Here is a 21,999-nt window from a genome sequence, read left to right on the forward strand (position 1 = left end):
TCATCAAAGACCTTCCAGCAGATGGGATGCCAAATGTGTGCCAGGAATTTCAAACACTCCTCAGGAAGTTCATCTGAATCACCAGCAACCCATTTGCACTTAAAACAGAGCAAACCCTGGTGCCCAAATGTGACCCAGATAAAGTTTCTGACGTGTTTACCTATTTGCATGGTATCCTTCCATTTCAATTCCATCTATTCACAGAAATCCAGGATTCGTGCAGAGCCTGAAAAACACACAGAAAATTGAATTCCAGAGCATAATATGATGATAATTATAAAAAAACACTGACTGCTGCACAGAAGTTTTACTTGAATGGCATTAGTTTAGGCAGAGCAATGTCTGCTACCGACTGGCAGCTCACATGTTTTTGCTTCTTGGTTGATTGCTGCTGCTTGTTCTGTGTAAAAGGGGGAACTCATGACTGCTGCATCTGAGAATGAGCTGCAGAAGTTGCAGTTGATTGGGATATAGGATAGACTGTTGGTGCCTCTGCAGAAACAGGAGCAATAAAAATGGTGGCAACAGCAGAGTGGGTTTGGTTGACTGTTGCATTCTGCCAGGCAGCTCTTGGTCCTAAAAGTGCTCTAAAACCCTCAGCAGTTTCTGCAGCAACTTGCAAGGATGAGCTCAAACCACCCGAGCGTGGCCAGGCAGTGACTCCTGCTCCCCAGCAGTGTGGGAGGTGGCAGAATGGACTTATTTTCAAGGCAAGAATTTAGTCAGGACAGAATCACTGCAAAGGGCTCTTCAAAGGGCTGAAATCTTGGAAAGGCTCTGAAAATATGGCAGGCAAATCCCCAATCATTAGAAGGCAACTTCCACTGGGGATGTGCCAGCTCAGCCCCCTGCAAACCCCACTGGCAGCCCACATGCCCCAGGCTGTGATGTGCTGATAATGCATTGCCTCACCCTGCAGGACCAGATAAGCAGAGGTGCTGGCAGAGCTGCTAAAATTACTTATGAGCTGCTGAAACTCAGCATCTCCCCACCTCCTCAGATCCTGAATATGTTGCTTTGCTTTCCATCTGTCAAGGAGGGGTGGCACGGTCCCCTGGTGTGCTGTCAGGGCTGGTGGGAGTTGCCGTGGCACTGGGGCTGTGCTGTGATGCTGGTGAAGGTCCCACATGTATCCATGGTGTGGATATCCATGGTAGTTTTCTCTTGGGCTGACCCCTGGCTGTGGGGTTTTTTCCCTCCTAGGCACTTCAGGCTGTGCTGCTGGCTTGGCTTGCTCTCTCTAGGGTTTTCCAATACAACAGGGTGGAAAGGACAGCAGAATATAGGAACAAGAAAGAAATGGGGACAGAGGTGCAATGAAAGGGAATTGCTGTCAAACAAGGTTGCACCTTCAGACAAGGATGGCTGCAAAACTTGGTCTGTGTTATAGCTCCCCTCATGTGACAGTCATAGCCCAGTGGCTGACAAATGCCTAAATGGGTGAGTACAGGTATTACCAGGCAAATTCATACCTGCTTTTGTCTGCCAGGGAAGCTTTGGCCTGGCCTGGTCATGGCTCTGGAGGTACTGACCATAATTACACAATGTCCCACAATACCCAGCAGGTAGGGAGTAAAAAAACCCTACTCTTAAGCTGCTTTCTGGGCAATGTGAGGGATTCCTGTGAGGATTAGAACCTTCTGTTCTAATCCTCAACCCTCCTTTGAGGTCTCTTTTCAAAGAAGGATGCAGAGCATCACTGCTCATCTCACAAAGGAATAAACTAGCCTCCAGCACAGGGGACAACCCCTAAGTTTTGAGTTTTCTCCTTGTTTCAGGACAGCTTTCCTCGTCCAGCAAGTCAGCACAAGGGTAGGTGCAGTGGTGACACCCACATGGAGCTGTGAGCTTGCCCACCAGCATTGCCTTCAGGGCTGTCCCTTCCTGCCCCTTCACCCCCCTCATCTGTCCCTGGATCACAGCTGAGTCACCTTTGTGTTCAAATTCCAGCCCAGAAACTGGCAAATGATGTCACATGGTCCAAGAGCCCAGCCAGGTCTAATACAGCATTTCAGCCTAATTGGACTGAGCTTCTTGCCCAGGTGAAGCAGTGCTTGGCTGCCTCAGGGACTGACTGAAAAGTAATGCAAATAACATGCAACCAGGTAAGCCCAACCACCAGCTTTACTGATATTTCAGTGAAGTGGATCCAGAAATACACACATCATTTTCAGACATTGCTGAAGGTTTCAAAGACACTGAGAAAAACAAATGAAATAGTGCAAAGCCACTATTGTTTTATCCACTCCACGTTCCCTCATCCTCAGCTCAATGTCTCTGGATGTAAACTGGTGTTAATGGGAAAGACGTTGTCCATGACACCAGAAAGCAGGTTCTCCTGAAAGAGCTTGAGTCCAGAGTCTAATGGGGGTATAGTTTTTGCCTCACCTGATATTTACAGTGCTTCCAAAGCTCAGCAAGGGCAGAACATTCTCCTTGTCATGTTGGGCTGGGTCCTGCTGGGCTTCAGGACCTCAGGGCTGCAGGGTTGGCTTGCCTGGTTTTTCAAACTTTAATCCCAAACTTTCTTTGGGAGTAACTTTCACATTTTGAGTTCCTCAGCTGAAAGACAAAAAAAAAAATAGGCAAGTGTCACACATTTCAAGGCACAGGAGAAATCAAAAAACTTACTTAAAAATATTTAAGTAAAATAAACTTCATCTTAATACTTTTTCCTCGTAACACACTGTCATGATCTATGTGCAATTTTTCCATAACTCTTTTCTAATGGATTGCATGAGAGCCTGTATGCAAATTAACCACGAGGAGATGGGAAAGATCCTCCAGGAATTGCTCTGCATGTGGAAATGAATTTCAGTTTAGCCACTTCAGAGCAATTTTTTTGTTTACTTTCCACTGACATGAAATCAGCCACGATTGCATCGCATGCGGGATTGATTAGCCAGTTACATAATGCTTAATAAATCCAAGAGAAATAATATAAAACACATCACCCAGTCTGGGAAGAGGAGCAGTAAGTCAGTGTCACCAACACACCCAGGCCAGGCAGCAGGGAAGCATCTGAACCAATGCTGGGGGGATGCAAGGTTGTGCTGCTGCAGGATAAATGTGATCAGGAAAAATGCTTGTGGCACATGTGGAGGCCTTGAGGACAGACAGATTGTGTGTGATGGTGAGGGTCCACCAGGAGAGGTCACAGCCTTGTGGGGAGGGCAGCTCAGCCCGTCCTGGGGTGCTGGCACACCCAGCTCCAGCTGGCTCTGCTGCTGTGTAAGGTGTTACCTCACCCCAGGAACGCTCCCCCGAGGGCTTCCTAAAATCACAACGGCCCTGCAAACAAAAAGAGCAAGATTAGGTGATTAATTATTTACCACAGATTATCCTGCAGTGTGTGGGGAGGAGAGAGAGCGTTTCGCTGGTGGTCCCTGGGGAGTGGGGAGGAAGGGAGGTGACCCAGGACGGGGCTGCCAGGCTGGACACAAAACAGTAGTGCTGATTTAAACCCAAAAGAAGTGGGGGGTGTAGGAAGACTGGAGGTGCCTCTGGCCCTGCAGTGCCAGCACTCTGGCTCTCCCAGGAAAGCTGCCCAGCCCACGGGTGTATTGCTCCAGGCACTCACCACTGCTCTGCCTGGAGCAGCCCTTGGCCTCCTTTCCCACATTTTCCTGCCTGCTCTGCTCCCCCGCTTTGCTCCTGGTCCCAGAGGAGCCCTGCCGATGCCTTCACCCACGCCGTGGCTGACTTCCAACAGAGGAAAAGCCGGGCATGAAGGGGTTAATTACTACAGGCACAGCACAAGCCAAGTCTGTAAGTGACTCCCTATTGCTATTTCGAAAAGAGGCTGCCTGGAAAGGGAAAGGAAAAAAAAAAGAGAGAGAGAGAGAGGTTTACTTTACAACCATCATTATTTCATCTGCAGAGTTTATACAATGGAAAATAAAAGCCAGAGTACGCGAAGTCAAATCATTTCTGTTTCATTAATGGTATGGAAATCGTTTTGTTTTTATAGGGGAAAAACAAATGTGAACTTGATGTGTGTGTGTGTATGTGTGTATGTGTGAGCATGCAACTCCCTTCATTGCAAAGGGCAGAGCAGTGAAATCCAGAAATAAAAAATGACTCAGAGGCCGTAGGACCTATGAGTCAGTTGAGCTGTTGTTGTTTTTAAACACAAGCGAGAGCACAATATGGCAAATAATTGCCCCTGCAGCCCCCCCGCCACCGGCATCCCTGCTGGCACAGCCATCCCAGGCTGTGGCACAGGCTGCCCTGCCAGCCCCAGGCTGGACACCGACCCAGGGACACAGGGCTGGAGCAGGGCTGTCCCAGCAGGAGCAGCTTTGGGGGACAGAGTGAAATCTGCGAAAGAAATTCGAGACCCGGTCAGAGTGGGTGGAGGAGACAAGTGGCTGCGGGGGCAGGTGGGGAGTGCAGGGCCAGGTGCACTCCCCTGTCCGCACCCAGACATCAACCCACCACAATCAAAGAGAAACTGCTCTGGCCAAATTCTCTCTGCTGGCATCTCCTCGCTGGCCCCTGGCACTGCAGCCTGCCTGGATGCTGCTGGATGCTGGGGTACCTGAGCACAAACATCCTCACACCCCAAAGGCAGAGTCATTGTGCTGATACACAGAAAACTTGTGAAAGGCACCCGAGAAACACCGGAGATTACCAAAGCAGAAGGACAGACAGCAATCTGCAGAGCTCATCCCTCCCCTGGGTGAAGTTAGATCATGATGTAATTTAAGCATCTGAAAGAGACTGGAGGAGCCTGCTGTTATGATCCATACCCAATTTACTTTGTGATGGGACTAAGCAGTATTTGCTAAACACTGAGTTTAAAGGGATATTTTCACAAAAGAAAAATAAGTGGTAGAGTAAGTCAGTTACCAGCCCCTTTGAAGAAGGTCCAAGTGAACCAGAAATGCATACTGCATGTCCTCCTGGCACCGGAAGAACTGGTGTCTAACACAATCAAAATCAGTCCTTTTTTATGCACCAGGAAACATTTCTGCCTCATTCCTTGCTCCACACTGTACTCTGCCAAATGCAGTATTTATTATGCAGGACCATGTGCAATCACATACCTGAGGGTGGAGCCCTGATCCGAATGCAGCACTGATGGATTTCCTGGGAGATCCAGTGGCTTGTGCCTTGCAGAGGCAAAAACTGTGATATTAAGATTTTCCAGCTCCATTTGGCCTGTTCTACCTCTCCTACAAAGATAAAGATGCAGTGTAAAACACATGGATGGAGAAGAGCAGCCTGACACTCAAAACCTCTTTGGCTCAGCATCTGAAAGCAGCACCAGACCCCACCATGGAGAACGGGAGGAAACTGAGCTGCATCCAAAATAGAAGTACAACACTTTGAGGTCTGGTTCTGGGGAGTTTCTGCAGCACAGCAGGATGCTGCAACAAGATCAGGCAAGACTGCAAGAAATCTGGGATCACTGTTACACAGATCATGCTGAACAACTTCCATGGGAACTCCTTACCCTGCACAGAATCTCCTGGAAATCAGGGCACAGGAATTGCCCTGGTGCCCATCTGTGGCACTGGCTGCTGCATCATGGAGGAGGCAGCTCAGGAGTAATCTGGTGATGGGGAACACCTGGTGCTCTCACATGGGTCAGCAAGAGAGCAGAGCCCATCAGCTCTGCTGCTGGATTAATCTTAAAAACAAAGTGCTGCATATAAAAGGGAAGGAATTTGTTTGTTCTCATAATAATTTTATGAGGCTCTGTTATTGCATACTTGTGTCATTAACCATGGATAAAAGCCCAAAGCAAAACCTAATCCTGAGCTTGGCAGAGACGCAGGACTCACCGCAGAGCCCAGGCTCACCCAGGTGGGGAAGCAGGTCCCAGTGCAGGTGGTATTTCCACCAGGGCACCTCTCTGGGGGCTTCCAGGGAGAACAGGGTTGGGTTAGAGCTGCTCCCCAGTCCTGTGCTTGAGTGCTCATTAGAGAAAGCAAAGAGCATCTCAGCTAATCTCCCCAGCCTTGGTCTCTCCCAGGGCAAAGCCTGGGGATTACAGGTTGACTGGTTTGCATGGAAAAGATGATGCAGGGGCCTCCAGAGCCCCTATAGCAGCAGCAAGCTGGGCAGCCCTCTGTGACTGCTGAAACAGTGTCAGCCCCTCCTGGGGTGCTTTGAGATATGCAGAAAAGGGGGGATAGACCTCACTGTACAACATTTACAACCTAAGAATTAACAAATTTTCTTTGTCCTTGAGAAATACAATCAATCTAAGGATAGTTGTCACTGCAAGACAGAGCATGATCTGAAGGTCCCATAGGGGAGGCCCTGTGTAACAAAAGCCTTGGTCTCCTTCCACCTTGGGAAGGGAAGAGCTGGGAACAGGGGTAAGTGCCCTAGCACCTCACTCCAAACACATTCCCTTAACCCCATCTTGGTGTTCAGCAGTCCCAAAGCACCATGTCAGGGAGAAGACTTGAGAACTGAAAGCGTTCATTCTGCCCCTCAGTGAAAATGCATTTCCTGCCCTTGCTGGGCTGTGAGGAGCTTTCTCCTTGCCTGTAACTAAAGTGCTGTGCCTGCACCCCCAGGCACCCCCAGCTTGCTCCTTAGGGGTTCCTCCTCCTTGGGGAGCACAGTGTGGGGAAACCTGGAGCCAGAGTGAGCTCCTGGGTGACCCACCTGCTCTCTGGGGCTGCAGTGGTGGAGAGGGGCTCACAAAATCCCCTCCATGTTCTCACAGGTGCAGGTCCTGCTGGCAGAAATCTCAGCTGCTGTGGGTGGCTGCTTCTGTGACAGCAGCAGTGGGACTGGGGTGGAATTCTCTCAGGGAGCTGTTTTCGATGGCTCCTCTACGGGGATATGGGGAAGAGGGTGGGTTATTGACTACAGCAGTGGCGTTTGCATGGGCTTTGCAGGTGGCCAAGCAGAGTCTGTGGATGCCCTGTGGGCAATGAGAGCCTGGAAGGCTGCCCCAACACGCAGGAAAAATATCCCGGTGTCCTTGGGTGTTGGTGTCACCCCTGCTGCTCTTGCAGGAGAGACACAGGCACTTCTGGCATTGTTTTTCCATTATTCCCTGACTAGAAAATCATCTCATATTCTCTCAGTAACCTCTCTGGGGTCCCAGTTACAGATACCAGCAGATTTGATCCTGCTCTCGTGCACAGGAGAACAAGGCTCCCTATTGATGGGAAGCCAAGCTTGCTGTGAGCCCACCTATCAGTGACTCCAAACCATCCCTCCAACTGTCCTTCTACAATAACTTTGACTAACTGTACTATTTATTGGCTCACATCACATCCTTATGGCTTCAATTTATTTTTGGAAAACTCAACCCACATTTAATTAGTTTATAGTTTGTTCCAAGTTTTGCTTATCCAGCTTTCTTTTTTCCCCCCAACTTTTTTTTTTTTTTTTTTTGAAGTGTGTATTTTGATGTTTAGCATTTGCCTTGGCAACATCTGGAACCCGTTTATGGAAGTGTATTGTTACTTTTACTGCTTGTGCAGCTTTATTAAATCATCTGACTATTAATATTGAAAGTGTTCATCTGGGTCTAATCAGGGCCAAGATGAGTGATGTGGCAGTTAAATTGTACCTACCAGCTAATGGTGGAAGGACACACAGTCCTGAAGAGCTTTGCAGTGGGCTTTGGGCTCTTTTGAGCTTCCTAGGACAAGAGGGAGGGGGGGAGAAAAAAGAGATATCCCTGCTCTTTCTTGCAGAGCAGATAACAGAATCACAGCCTGAGTTAGTTTAGAACAATTTGTCTCCAAAGGGTTTTGTCCAGTTACTGCTGTATTTCTGGCTCTTGTTTCCATATTTAACTCCTTCATCTGCCCTGGCTTCCCCTCTGCATGGCACAGCCAAGCCAAGATCCCCAGCACACACACCAGTGCACTGTTCTGCCCTGAGATCCCAAGCAAACCCTCGATATAAATAAGTAAATAACATACCTGGTGGGCATAAATACATAAATAACCAACCTCATCCTGCACCAGCAGCATCCACGACCTGGATTTGTGATGTTGTTACTCTCTGCAGAGGCTGCAGGCGTCCCTGGGTGCTGGTGCTGAGCCAGTCCCATAGCAGATGCTGAGAGCACAGCATGAGCCATGGGTGGGCTGAGCTGAAGGGTGGCACAGGAGCTGAGGCAGTGACACCACCAGAGCTCAGGCCTGGGCCTGGCAGGGCTGGGGTTTGGGGTGAGAAACCAGCTTGCCTTCAATTCTCTGTTCCCATAAAATTACCCAAAGGGAGTCTGGAGGGTGCAGTGGCTGTTGCTGTAAGTTGAAGGCTGCACACAAATGCTGGGCTTGATTTCTGTTCCTCATCCGAAATTCTCATCTCCAGTGGAGTTTTGGCTCAGATTCTACAAGCCCTGCTCTGGCAGAGCAAGGCAGGGAGGTGAGGGTCGCTCATGCTGGCTGCAGGTGCTCCAAATCCCAGCTGAAGCTGAGTTTTGGTAGCTCACCCTCAAACGGATGTGGGTAACTGGATCTCTTGAGGTCTTCCACAAAATCCCATGGTGCCCCAGCAGGGCCAGAGCAGCGTCATGGATGGGGGAATGCTGAGCAAGAGCCTGTGGGCAGCATCTTCACCTACCCTGCTCCCTGCTCCCCCAAAACCTGGCACAACACAATCCCTGCTGAGCTGCATTTTAAGCCTGGCATGGGCCATTAAAGCCAAAATTTCCTCCTTCCACCCTTCAGATCCAACAGTCTTTTCCTCTGCTCCCAGATTTTCCCCTCACCATTAACCTTGGCCCTAAATACAAGGCCATGGGAGCTTGTAAATGGTTTATTTCTGTGTGGGAGCCTTCCAGCAGTTCTTTATGACTGCTGCAGGGAGGGGGTCTGGGCTGGTGAGGGAAGCAGAGCAGGCACGTGGGATGCTGTCAGAGCAGGCTGCATGCCCTGGATTTGGGGAGCAGGGAGGTTGAAAACCCCTTTTTGCTGCTGGGACAGTATATGCTTAAAAAGGGTCCATGGGCTCAGCTGGGCACACAGACAGGTCTCAGAGGTGTCCACAAAGAATGCAGGAGTTCCTGCATGTCACTGCCAGACCTGGGGGTGCCCATGGCTGTGCTGGCAGGGGCTGAGGCTCCCTGAGCCATAGTCAGGAATTTTGCAAATTTTTTTTCTTCAGACTTACAGCTGGTGATGAAAATCCCTGTGAGGGCTGTGGCAGCACAGTGAGCTATGACTGCCTTTTCCATAGGGGCTGGGAGCACCCAACACTGCTGGGTGGGTCAGGGACATGGCAGCCAGAGAATCATGGATGGCCCACAGCTCCAAAAAATTAGCTGCTGTAGTTCAGGTTCATACCTGAACACTTTGGAGTGCATTTATTTAAGTTTTAAAAAAATGTATAAATAAATATTTCTACATAAGCCACTCAGTGGCATTTTTAAAAAGACATTTAGCAGCCTTAAGACAGGAAGTTTAAATTTAGCTGGGACTTATCCCTTAACCAAGCATAGTTCATGCACCCTTTCTATAAAAATAGAGATAATGTTATGCCTGTGAGATAGAGGCAGAGCAGCTCCCCACAGGCAGCAGTCATTCCTGCTGCTGGGGCAGATCTGAGGCTCAGGGGATGGGAGAACATCTCCTGCTGGGATGGGCACAGTGGGCATGGAGCCCTGGAGAGAGCAGCCCCTGCTGCCCCAGAGCTCGGGAATTCTCAGCAGACACTTGGGCAGGGGGTAGCAAACACATTTCCCAGCTTGGCCTCAGTGAATAGGAAGGGGGAGGATGAGGAGGCAGCAGCAGAGGCAGGAGCTGTCCCAGCCTGGCCGTACATCCCTCCCCTGCCCCTCTCTCCTGCTGAGAGGGAATAAATGAAGCCTTGGGGCACACAGCGACCCGAGATGTCCCTTTTGGCATGTAGCCGGGATGAGGGGAAGTGCCCCTTGGTGATGAATGGTACGGGGAAAGCAGAGGCAAACGTGATTCCCTGAGGTTTTCCAGGCTTCTGGGAAAGCATTCTCCCACCTGCTCGAGGCTTTGGGATAACACAGAGCACAACTGACCGGGCAATGGAGAGCCTGACAAAGGCTTTTAAAAAATGCACGGAGAAAGGGGGTCAGCGGGGGCTCCTTGTCCCTGTCCGTGTGCCTGCCCGGGCACGGTGTCTGTCTGTCTGTCCGTCCCGCTCACCGCAGCCCCTCTGTGCCCGCAGCCCTCGGGGCCGGCGCCCGCCGCAGCCTCAAGACCAACCTGTGCAAGTGGTGCGAGTCCACGGCCCCGGCGTGCCAGGACAAGGTGTGCTACAGCAACTGCAACCTCAACTCCTACTGCGAGCACCCCCACGAGATCTGCGTGGCCATATGGTAAGGGAGACAGGGCAAGGAAGGGTGTGTGCGCCCCTGTGCTTGTGTTAGTGCCTGTTGCAGTAACTCAGGGCTTCCTTTCTCCTTGACTCCATTAGAATTGAAATTACAATGCACAGTAAAAAAAAATTCATTTGGTCTGCCCTGCAATTAGTACCAGTTTATTTTCTAAATAAATTCAGCTTTTGAGTGCCTGACACAAAGCATGGCAAGCTTGCTGCAGGACCTATAAACTCCCATAAACCTCTGAATTTAGCTTTACAAGCTGAACTCAAGGGCAAACCAGCAGCCCTGACCTCCAAACCTATGATGTCCTCTTGCATCAGGGTGAAACCTCAGTTCACATGCTGGGGTGCAGCCAAGGTCAGTCCCCATCCAGCACATGGACAACTGAGCAGGCACAACACTGGGGTTAACCCACTGGGTTTAACCCACCTCCTTCCCATCCTCTGGAAAAAGCTCTTTTCTGCTCCTGAGAGAGGTGTTTGGACAGGAAATACAATCTTGCATTTCAGGCCAAGCACATATTGCATGGTTTGGCCTGGAAGATGCCTCCCCCAGCTTTCTGGTCCCCATGAGCAAAACTAAAAAAGGATCCATTTTGGGTCTGCCCAGAGTGATTTTCCTCCACTTTCCCTTTTAATTTGGCTGCCAAAGTGAAAGCCAGCCAAGCACTTATCGCTAGGCTTTATCTCAACCTGCTAATTAGAGTGAATGCTGCATGCCAGCTTTCAGTGGGAGTTTGCCTCAACCTAATTGTTGCATTATGGACTTTTAAAAAGCAAAACACAACAAGAAACCCAAACAAACAAATAACAAAATCCACCCCCTGCCCCAAATTCCCCTACGCACTCGTGGAGAAGCCACCTTAAATCCTGCCTAGGCAATCCAGTGTGTGGCTGGGTTTTTCCCATTTACAGCTTACACGTACAGGAAAAAGCCAGGGCCCTGCAGCAGGAATCCCCAAGGCAGGGAAGAAATCCCACTGCACAGGATGGAGCTGCATCCTGCAATGTGTATTGGATGGGATGAGGCAGCTACACAGCCACAAATACCCTGCCAAGCCCTCCCAGCACCTCCCATCCCACTCTAGGATTCAGCCAGGGAATAACGTCCTGCAGGCAGGGCTCACCTCCAGGCCAGCCTTGCTGCTCATTGCAGAGGCATATGTGGATCATCCAGACTTGTCCTGAGTGGGTATCTCAGTCACAGCAGCAGCTTTGGCCTCATGCTCACCTCCTGCAGCCTTAGCAGAAGGGATCTCACCCTCCTAGGACTCTTCATCTGGTAGCTCCTCTGTCTGGTAACCACAAAAAAATGTGGGGAGTGCTGAAACTGGGGGACTTCACCAGGGAGAGGGTGATGAATTTAGGTTCTTTCCTTGGTTATTATGTCTGATTTACCAGTTGACCTCAAAGACACTGTGAAATCTCCCCATACCTTCATCCCCCCACTTTGCACCACCAGGTCAGGAGGCAGAGGCTGCCCCTGGAAAAGTAATGAATGGTTGTCATTTCTTTGGATGCACCCAGGAGTTGCTGCAATGCTGTGCAGGGCCAGTCATGCCCATCACTGGTCCTATAAGTACATGGAAGTAGAATTATACCACAGCCACTGCAAGGAGTCATTCCCTACACAGCTTGAAAGAAATGATCTTAGGACCGGGTTTAAGGTGACACACAGGTGGCACAAGGGCCAGGCTGATGCTGTGTTGGTTCATTTGTCACACGCAGGAGACAGGACAACGAGAGCATCAGGATCAGCACGCTGTGCCACAACCCCCAGCGCCCCATCGAGAACCTCATGGTGCCCAACTACAACACCTCGCGCTGCATCATGAGCCTCCAGCCCAGCGAGGACAGCATCATCTACATCTGTGGCTGCGTGGATGAGCAGGAGTGCAACGACAAACTCATCTTTGAAAACCACACCAATGGTGAGGGCTTTTGTAATGTTGTTTATGGGGCAGCAGCACCCAGCATCAATGATAAATCCCTTGCATTTCCTTCAGAGTAGGAGGTGCAATGGCAGAAGAGGCTCTTTTGCCATCTTCTTTGACCTCCCTGTGTAAAAGCCAGTTAAAAGCTCTACCCTGTTACTGAGCCCAGCATTTTGTGTGTGACCAAAGCATTCCTCACAGCAATGCCTCCAGCCTTGGTCTGGAAACATCCAGGATGGAAAATCCACCATATCTCTCAATGCTGTGCCTTCAGCACAGGTTGAATCAACTGGGGAACCCAGGAGCTGGGGTAACATAATGTGAGTCAAAAGCCCTGAAAGCCTTAAATAAATCATGTTGGAGCAAATCCTACCCCAGAACACACCCAGAGGAGCTGCTGCCATCCCTCACAGCTGTAACCCAGAGAGGTGGATGCAGATGCAGGGGTGCAGGGCTGGGCACACAGGAATGCCTCCCCTGCTGCTCTCCTGGGAATTCCTGCAGCAGTGTTGTCCCGGGAAGGGACAGCTGGAGCCAGCCAGGTGCTGAGCACACATGTGAGTGTGGCCTGGCACGCTGCTGCACATGGCTGGAGATCCAACGGGAGCTGTAAATCCACAGGAGGGAAAACTAGGAGGCAGCTTATTTCTGTACCTCAGGAGGGTTGTATACTTTGGAAATGTTTCCAACCAGAGCCTTTGGGGGCTTGTCTAAACCTCCCCAACTCCAACTGGACCAGGTTTATCCAAGAGTCCATCAAGAATCTAACCTGTAACAAAAGCAAAGTGAAATGCCTCCAATTTTCCATAATCACAGAACAAGGAGATGCTGAAAATAAGCCTAAGCAGAACTTGCAAGCCAGTGGCATAGCTTCCCCTGCAACATAAGGAAAAAAGAAAAACATCACATGAAATGCAAATTCTCTGAACAAACAGGCCACTTTAATGGAGGCAACTGATGCTAAATTTGGCGGCTCTTTGCTGCTTCCCCAGCCAAACATAACAGGTACACACACTTCCAGGGAGAGATAGTCAAATCCCAAAGCTGATGCTGGGATATGCAATTTCACACAAAAATGACAACTGGCTCATTGGAAATGCCGCCCCCAGCAAAGGCTCCATAACCAGCTCCTCCTGGCAGCCAGCACGGAAAGCACTGGAAGCCGGAGCAAGACCAATGCAGCTCTTCAACAACTCCCTCCTCAAACCCCAGGCTTGCAGACCCCCTTCTTTACGTCCTTTCCTTCTGCTTTAAGGGATGATTTGCATTCTAAATATTAAATTATTGTCACATTCAATGGTCTAGACAACTCCTGAGCAGAGACAGGAGCGCTTCTCCAGCAGCTGAAGCAGGCAGATATTTTTCCTGGTTCTCGATTCCTTAAGCTTTGCTTTCAGGTCTGGGCTGCTGGGTGGCATTGCCCTTGCACTAGGGGTGCAGGGGTGTCCATCAGAGCTCAGACAACACGCTAATGAGCACACAGAGCCATCATTTCCTAAAGCTGTGCATGCAGAAGCCCAGGTGAGACCTCAGGAAGATGCTGGCTAGGGTAGAACATGACAAGTCCTTTCCACCTGTGCTCCAGCTGAGCCCATCCCTGGAGGTCCATATCCCCTCAGCAGGGATGGACAGACCCACACAGCAATGCTTGACAAGGTGTGGGTTTACAGACCTGTGGTTACTGCCAGATCAACAACATTTGTTCCCCACAGAAGGGGTCTAAGCCCTGCTGCAGCCCCTGTGTATCCAAAGACTTCCATCAGGAAGGGGCATCCTCACGTAGGAATTTCCTGAAGTTGTGTTAACTTCCCCTTTTCGGGACTTGGGCATGCAACTCCCTTAAAAATATCTTCTCTTTCTTCAGAGTTTCAAAGATGGGATCCAAAGCATCGGGTAAATCCATTAAAGCAGTAGGTGATATCCAAGCCCAATACTTTCCAAAATAAACATATTCTTGAGTTAGTTATTGATTTATATCAGTTTGGGTTGATCTTGTGGTTTAAACCTGATGCCTATTTTAGAAACGCTTTCACAGCCTTGCAGAAATTAGCTGCAGCACATTTTTTTGAAATTTGCCAAGGAAAATAGCTAAATGCTCTGTTTTTCCAGAACCTGAATTATGATCTGCACACACTGAGGTCAAGCAGCAAGAGTTTTGCTTATGGAATGATTCTTATCCCTTTTCCCCTGGGTTATTATACTTGGCATAAAAACCTCTGAGTAAGATTTTACTTGAATATCTCTACTGAAGTCAGCATGTTTATTCCAGGAATCACGAACATCAAAGGATCAGACAATTATATGTTGTGTGAGGGTTATGGCTTTGTGTGCGTGTCCTCCCCCTCTCAATCTGAAGGCCAACAGAGGGTTTAAAAGAAATAAAACAAATGCAGCCATGCCCTGGCAATTGCTGGGGTTGCTGCTGTAATGGGCTGAGGAAGGAGATGCCAGCACTGGCAGACAAAAGTGCTGAAATGATGCTCCCGTGTGCTAATTATCCTGCACTCCCCTGCGCTGGGTGGTCCTGCACACTGCCCACCCCCAGCATCACTCCTGACTCCCTGTGTTCCACAGGGGCCCAGCAAAGCTCCAGCTCCAAGCCCCCTCAGAGATTTGCTGTGTTTGAGCCTTGCCTCGGATTTATCATTGCTATTTCCAGCCAAGCTCCCCTTGCCATGAGCACAAACAGAGCTTAGGACTCCCAAAATGCCCTTTGCAGTCTCTTGTGCCACACTGTCCCATCCAAGTGATGCTGGTCCGTGTATTCTGTTGATAAATGGAGCTAAATTTGAGACCACAGCCGATCATCCCCCTTGCTAAGTGCCTCCATCTGGGTTCTGTGTCGGGATGAGCCCTTGCGCGGCCCCGTAAGGGCTGCGCTCCATTAACAGCTTTGCATATTTCCCTCCTCCGCGCGATGAAAACGAGCTGTGGCAGACCCGCAGCAGCAACCTCGCCTTCGCTTTCCTCCCCTCAGGCTACTCCATGCTGCAGAGCAAAGAGGTGATCCCAGTGGCTGCCATCAGCCTCCTGCCCCCGCTGCTGGTGGCGGTGATGATCACGGTGATATTTTACCTCTGCCGCACGCAGAAGCGCCGCAAGAGAGCCAAGGCGTGGGGCGGGAAGCAGGGCCAGCCGCCGGTGCTGCCGGAGCAGGGGAAGGCGAGCGAGCGGGAGGAGAAGCTGTCGGTGCTGATGGACGAGAGCCCGGCCAGCACCAGCCCCGGCAGCCGCCCCGCGGAGCTGCTCCCCATCGAGCTGGATGAGATGGTGGGCAAGGGGCAGTTCGCCGAGGTGTGGAGGGCCAAGCTGAGCCACAGCCGCTCGGGGCAGTACGAGACTGTGGCCGTGAAGATCTTCCCCTGCGAGGAATATTCCTCCTGGAAGAATGAAAGCCAGATCTTCACCGACACCAGCCTCAGGCACGACAGCGTCCTGCAGTTCCTCACGGCCGAGGACCGGGGCACGGGGCCCCGCCGCGAGTACTGGCTCATCACCGCCTACCACAGCCGCGGCAACCTCAAGGACTACCTGTCCCACCACGTGCTGAGCTGGATGGAGCTGCAGAAGATGGCCGGGTCCCTGGTGAGCGGGGTGGCCCACCTGCACAGCGACTACACCGCCTGCGGGCGCCCCAAAATCCCCATCGCGCACCGCGACATCAAGAGCACCAACGTGCTGGTGAAGAGCGAGCAGGAGTGCGTGCTCTGCGACTTCGGCATCGCCATCCGCCTCGACCCCTCCCTCACCGTGGATGACTTTGCCAACAGCGGGCAGGCGAGTATGACCCACCAGCCCTCTCTGGAGGAGCCTTTGCCAGCCACCCCCATGTCCCGTGGCCATAATCCTTGCCCACCCCTGCTAATGCCTCTCTCCTCCCTGTGGCCAGGTGGGCACCGCCAGGTACATGGCCCCGGAGGTCCTGGAGTCCAGAGTGAACCTGGAAGACCTGGAGTCTTTCAAGCAGATGGATGTCTACTCCATGGCCCTCGTTTTGTGGGAAATGGCCTCCAGATGTGAAGTGGTAGGAGGTAGGAGCATCACACCCAGGTTGCTATGTGCCTTTTTGCTCCCTTACTCCACATCCCAACTGATGGCTCAAGACGTGACTTGGGGTGGTCCAGGTCTCTGCAGGGCTGCCAAGAGTTAGTGACAAATTCCCCTGCTCTGTGTGCCATGGCTTAAGGGAGGTAGCTCAGTGGTCAAGGAGCAGGCCAGGAACCCATGGGGACATCTGGTCCAGCCCCTGCTCAAAGCTGATGAGCTCCCAAGTCCCATGGAGCCTGTGCTGGTGATGCAAAGCAAACCAAGCAGGAAGAGCCAAAGGTGCCTTCCCCTACTCAACAATTTTTTCCTTCAGACAACACCAGAGCTTCTGTTGCAATGGGGACTCACAAACCCCAGCCTCTGACAGTATGACAGATCCTGTCACTTCCCAGAGTCACGTCCTGGCATCTACAATTGTGTGTAGCAAAACATTAACTGCACTGGAGTTAGCCCTGCATACCTTCTGCCTGCTCCCGTCTACCTTCCTTCCCTATCCCACCTACTCACAATACAAGCCCATAGAACTGCAGGAACCCTCAGCCCTTGGCCACGAAGCTGCTCTGACTGCCCTGCAAGTCCCATGGCCGGCAGTGGGAGGCCCTTGCCTGGTTTGGATGCCCCATGCATCCTTTGTTCCCAGGCCAGCATTCCCAAAGCCATCTTTCCCCAATCATATCTCACCTGCCTTCACATCCAAGTGAGAGTGGGCAGAAACCAGGGTGGCCTCTCACAGCCAGTTTCTCCTTGGTCTTCCATGACATGGGGTTGCTCTTCTGGAAGGGCCATTTCTTCTCCAACCCATTCCCTGCCTATAGAAGAAATCTGGAAATTCTCACTTCATAGTCACCTCTCCCATCCCGCACCAGCACAGTACTTTCTGCCTGCTCAAATTGTCTCATCCAAAGACAAACCAGGTCCTTTATACTGCATCTTTTGGGTTCAGGGAGGAGGTCAGATGGTTCCTCTGTGCTGTCTCTGTAAAGAACCTCTATGTGAAAACCCAGCACTACATTTCTGTGTTCAAATTCTCAATTGTTTCCAGATCTGCTTATTTTTTTTGCAGACTGTTAAAAACAAATCCATTCTCATCCAGTGGGCCATACCAAAACAAAGCAGGGAATGCATTAGAAACATCCTGTAACGCTGCTGTTGCTTCCTTGCAGAGGTGAAGAATTATGAGCTGCCCTTTGGGTCGAAAGTCCAGGAGCAGCCTTGTGTGGACACCATGAGGGACATCGTGCTGCATGGCAGAGGCCGGCCCGAGATCCCAAACAGCTGGCTGGTGCACCAGGTAAGCTGGGAGCAACTCAGAAAACAGCAATACACATTAAACCTCATTAAACCAGCCAGAAAAATTAAATTTATAGTCAAAGGAAAAGTGGGCAGAACTCCTGGGGTTTACTTTCAGCTCCACTGTGGATGGCTGGGCCCACACAATCCCACTGGACTCATTTCCTTGCTGCACAAAAGCCACCAGCCACAGACACAGCAGAATGTGTTGATCAATAGCCATGATCAGGAAGTTGTGCATGGCAGGTGATGGCTTCAGTTACCCTGAGAATAACAGCAAAATACAGCTCTTCCCATGAAACAGTAAATAATTGGATTTTGCCCCCTTTCTCCCCTTAGCACCTTGTCTGGAAGGCTCAGGAAACACACAGTCCCGCACACACAGCCATTCACAGCAGGGACAGAGGGGAAGGGAGGCACATCCAGCCTTCTGCCTGGGTTTTTCAAGCTCAAAATTCCCTTCAACATGAGAGAAATTTCCATTACTACATGGAAGAACAAACCAGGAAGCATCTCCTTCATGTGAAACACTCAGGAAAAGTGAGTGAAGCTGAGAGCAGGGGCTCCACAAGGCTCAGGGCTTGTCGAGGGGAGTCTTTCACCAGCCTTCTGAAAACAAATGTATCAGCACAGAGGGCACAACCCAGTGTTCTAGAACAGGAACATGTCAGTGACAAAATGTGCTCTGTTAACACCACCCACAAGCACACCCAGATCAGGCAGCTACAGAAGCAGAGCTCCCTCCTGGCCCTGACAGGGTCCTCTGCCCCAGGCCAGTGCTTTCTGCCACACACAAAGGACACAAGGGGTAACAGGCATGCTGATTGTGACTTCCACACCTTGCCTGACTTTGGTACTTCTTGAATTTCACATGTCTTGTGGAAAAACACCATCTGCTGATCAACACTCCCATTCACCTGCAAATCAAGCTGGAACATTGAGCCTGCTGGCTTTCAGAGCCTTGCAGTGCTCAGTGCATCATTTTGCAATATCCACCCATAAAACACACTGCCTCTGCTCCCACTCTGCCCTGCTGGCACACAGAGGCAGGCTCTGCAAGAGGAAAGAGGAGATTTCTCAACCTTAGGAGGCCACATGTTCCCTACAAAGTCTCCTCTCAAAACCACGTTTGTCCAAAGACTCACAGCTGACCTGACTGACCAAAACTGCAAACAGGATCAAATGAATCTGTGGCTTCTGTGGGACCCCTGGGGAGTTCATCAGTTGGTGAGTTCATTTCTGGAGCTCACCCAACCTTTTTCATTGACAAAGGCAAACACAGCAACTTCAATCAGCAGTGCCACATGTTTGAAGCCTTTGAGTATTCAGCTCAGACATTCACCTCACAGGGTCTCTGATAAACTTTGAAACCACAGAAAAAATATACAGAGGCTTGGGTTGTCAAAAATCACACTTTGATGGAGTGTGAGCATAACTGTGCTGTTCCCAGGGCTGAAGGGAGGCTGACTGCAGTCAGCTCCCAGAAATAATGTTGGTGTAGCAGGCAAACAGAGCAAGGCTTATAAGGTGGGAACTTTTATTGGACTATCTGATGGCCACTGGGGAAGAGGAACAGAAGAGCCATCTCATGTTGCTGAAAGTTTTTCTCTGATTAATCTCTGCTGGTCTAATAAACATCTCCTTACAAGCCTGGCCTCACAGCATTTTCTGGGCATTTTGCAACAGCTCTCCCTAGGATGAGGAATTGGGCAGCACCATCTGCTGGGAGGCAGCAGAAAGCCACCGGGTTGTGCCACTCCGGGGGTCCAGGCTGGCTTCCCGTGGGAGGAGGTGTCGGGTGGCATCCAGAAAGGGTGACAAGTCACTCTGAATATGAGGCTCTGATAGATGCTCCCACCAATGACAGTAAGTCATAAAAGCTTCCACATTTCAACTGTCAGGACTGTTCTCAGTCAAGTGAAGACCATGGTTTAATTTTCAGCAAGTGTCAGCACTAATTTCCCTGACAGGGCTGACTCACCCAACAGCAGCTTGAGGGCAACTGCTTGCAAGGCCCTACAACAAAGTCAGCTGAAGAAATTCACCCCCACTTTCCCAGATAACTTACACACCCCTTAGGTGTGTGCTTCTACCTTGTTTCACAGCCCAGCATACTAAAAAAAGGGAAAAAAAGGTTTCTTAGGCCAGGTAAATTCCTGAATCTGGTTCAGGAAGCAGCTGAACAGACTGATGTACTGGCACAACCAGAGGCTGGTGCAGGATAGGAAGGAACAATGGAAGCTTAAGTCAATATTGCCACTAAAAATACACTTGTACAACTCAGTGTTCTTTAGAATCTTAAAAAAACAGATATCAAATATAAAAGCCAAACTAAGTTCATTTTGTAAGCCACAAACAAGATGTTTCAGTTACACCATTCAAAAGAACATAATCACTACAAGGCAAACTGCAAACAAATGTTATGATTTCAGGGAAAAATAAGTACAGAAAATCTTGCATGTCCTGTTTGAGAACCTGGTGACTTTAAAAGCTTCACCTAAGCTAGCTCATTTCTGCATGTAATCAATTACCCTCAAATCCTTTCAACTAAGCTAATAAATAAGTGACGTCAGAGGTGCTGAAACACACCATCTGTCAGTTTTGCTGTACAATCCTGTTCTCTCCAATCTGTGTCTATTATGGAAGACTTAGCACAATGAGTCTTAGCAGAGAGCAGTGAGTTCTGAGTAAGGTGCAGAAGGGCAGATGGAACTCACCCTATATCTCCGTAGGACTTGGATTTTCCTCTTACGTGGGTCCATATGAAACTTTAGGGTTCTCTTAATTGCAAATTAAAAAATACATAAAACCCACTGAAAACCACGAAGCTTTATTTAGAATAATGATTTTTCCACTGTGTTCCAACTTTAGTTGACAACGATGCCAAGAGCAATAGCACATGATGGAATTACATGGGCGAGGGAAGGTTCAACACAGCTTCTGGTGCTAGCTGTGTTACTAGCTAAAGGCTGGGGGAAGCACCAGCTGAATATTACCATTTATTTTGTTCCTAGGCCCAAAATATTGTGACTCTTTTCAGAGCCCTACACAATTGGACAAAAAACCCCAGCTTTCTGGGAGATGTAAGCACTGTAGCTGAGAGGAACTCCGTGTGCTCTGGAGTAAACTGGGAAGCACCTCAGCCTATCTCAACCAAAACACTGCTTTGTGATAAGAGAACAAGGTTCAGCTGCACACTGAAATGAGTGTTTGGCACAGCACATCCTTTCAGAATGCCACTAAAACAAGAAGTCAGATTTAAGGAATTATTTCCAAAACTACCTTTGAAAACCACCTCCTCCCCTCCCCAACCAGGTGTAACAGGCAGGGTGCAGCTCAAACCCAGAGGCCTGGGCTCAGCCAGCAGCCTACAGGTCACTGTGCACACCCCTCCTGTCCCTCCTGATTTTAGGGTGCTCTGATCCAAATGGGCAAAACTGAGACAGGAAACAAATACAGGCTGGAAGGAAACAGGCTCTAAGTCTCACAGCCAACACCAGCCAGTTTCCAGGGAGCATGGGGAATGTTTGGGAGCAGATGCTGTGTGAGCTGAGGCTTTCTCTAACACAAGCAGTGCCAGTGGAAGCATCAGCACTTCCACAACTTACCGAGGCTGATTCCTCTTGTGCTTAAGCTTGGCCAAAAACAGCCTTGAGGCAGGAGGCTGTCAGAAGTGTGGTAAACCACTAAAACTGTGTTAGATCCTCTTCTTCCTGCCTTCTGATCCTAATTTCATCCCCTCTGACTGCAGGGAATGCGCTTCCTGTGCGACACCATCACGGAGTGCTGGGACCACGACCCCGAGGCCCGGCTCACCGCCCACTGCGTGGCTGAGCGCTTCAACCTGATGGCACAGATGGATTGTGATGACATCCTCAACAACAACACGGACAACGAGGCCAGCAAAACAGCTGCTCCAGGTGGGGAGCTCCAGGACAGCGATGGCAGCAGAAACATTCAGTGATGCAGCAGGCAGAAGTCCTCAGCGCGAGGAACAAGAGGATAAGGGAGAAGCATTCAGCTCATGGGGGAAAAAAAACCTCACTGTTTTTCAAAATGGAACTAAGATCTAGTACATAAATTATTTATAAGATCTGTTTCCTCCCACAGATACAACGAACTGAGGAATCAATATTTTGGTTAAAGTGAAACATTATTATGTGAACTGACTTTGTACTTACTTAAAATGTATAATGATGCAAAGCATTCCTTTTATTATTTTTTAAAATAATAATGTTTAATCTTTTATTAATAAGCAGCTGAATTCCACGTCTCTCTTTTTTAAGTCCTTCCATATTGTCATCATGAGTTTCTTTTTCTAGTTTATTCTGCAGTGATTAAAACAATTTTCCTCTTTTTAAAGGCCTAAACATACACACACAAAATCTGTTGTAGCAGGAAAAAAAGGCATCATGAGATGTACCACACCCTCTGTGGAAGAAAT

The 21,999-nt window shown here is 49.7% G+C and overlaps 1 protein-coding gene across 1 annotated transcript in view; it reads left to right on the top strand.

The window, feature by feature from the left end:
• The window catches only part of LOC131560739 (TGF-beta receptor type-2-like), a 30,058-nt gene extending 8,339 nt beyond the window's left edge, over nucleotides 1-21,719 (top strand). The window contains exons 2-7 of the mRNA XM_058809670.1: nucleotides 10,129-10,279; nucleotides 12,013-12,215; nucleotides 15,196-15,995; nucleotides 16,108-16,249; nucleotides 17,429-17,556; nucleotides 21,307-21,719. Coding sequence (XP_058665653.1) covers nucleotides 10,129-10,279; nucleotides 12,013-12,215; nucleotides 15,196-15,995; nucleotides 16,108-16,249; nucleotides 17,429-17,556; nucleotides 21,307-21,519 — 1,637 coding nt within the window. The 3' untranslated portion in view covers nucleotides 21,520-21,719. The remainder of the gene's footprint in view (nucleotides 1-10,128; nucleotides 10,280-12,012; nucleotides 12,216-15,195; nucleotides 15,996-16,107; nucleotides 16,250-17,428; nucleotides 17,557-21,306) is intronic.
• The last annotated feature ends 280 nt before the right edge of the window (nucleotides 21,720-21,999 follow it).

Source organism: Ammospiza caudacuta, chromosome 8 (assembly GCF_027887145.1).
Source record: "Ammospiza caudacuta isolate bAmmCau1 chromosome 8, bAmmCau1.pri, whole genome shotgun sequence".
Taxonomy (NCBI): domain Eukaryota; kingdom Metazoa; phylum Chordata; class Aves; order Passeriformes; family Passerellidae; genus Ammospiza; species Ammospiza caudacuta.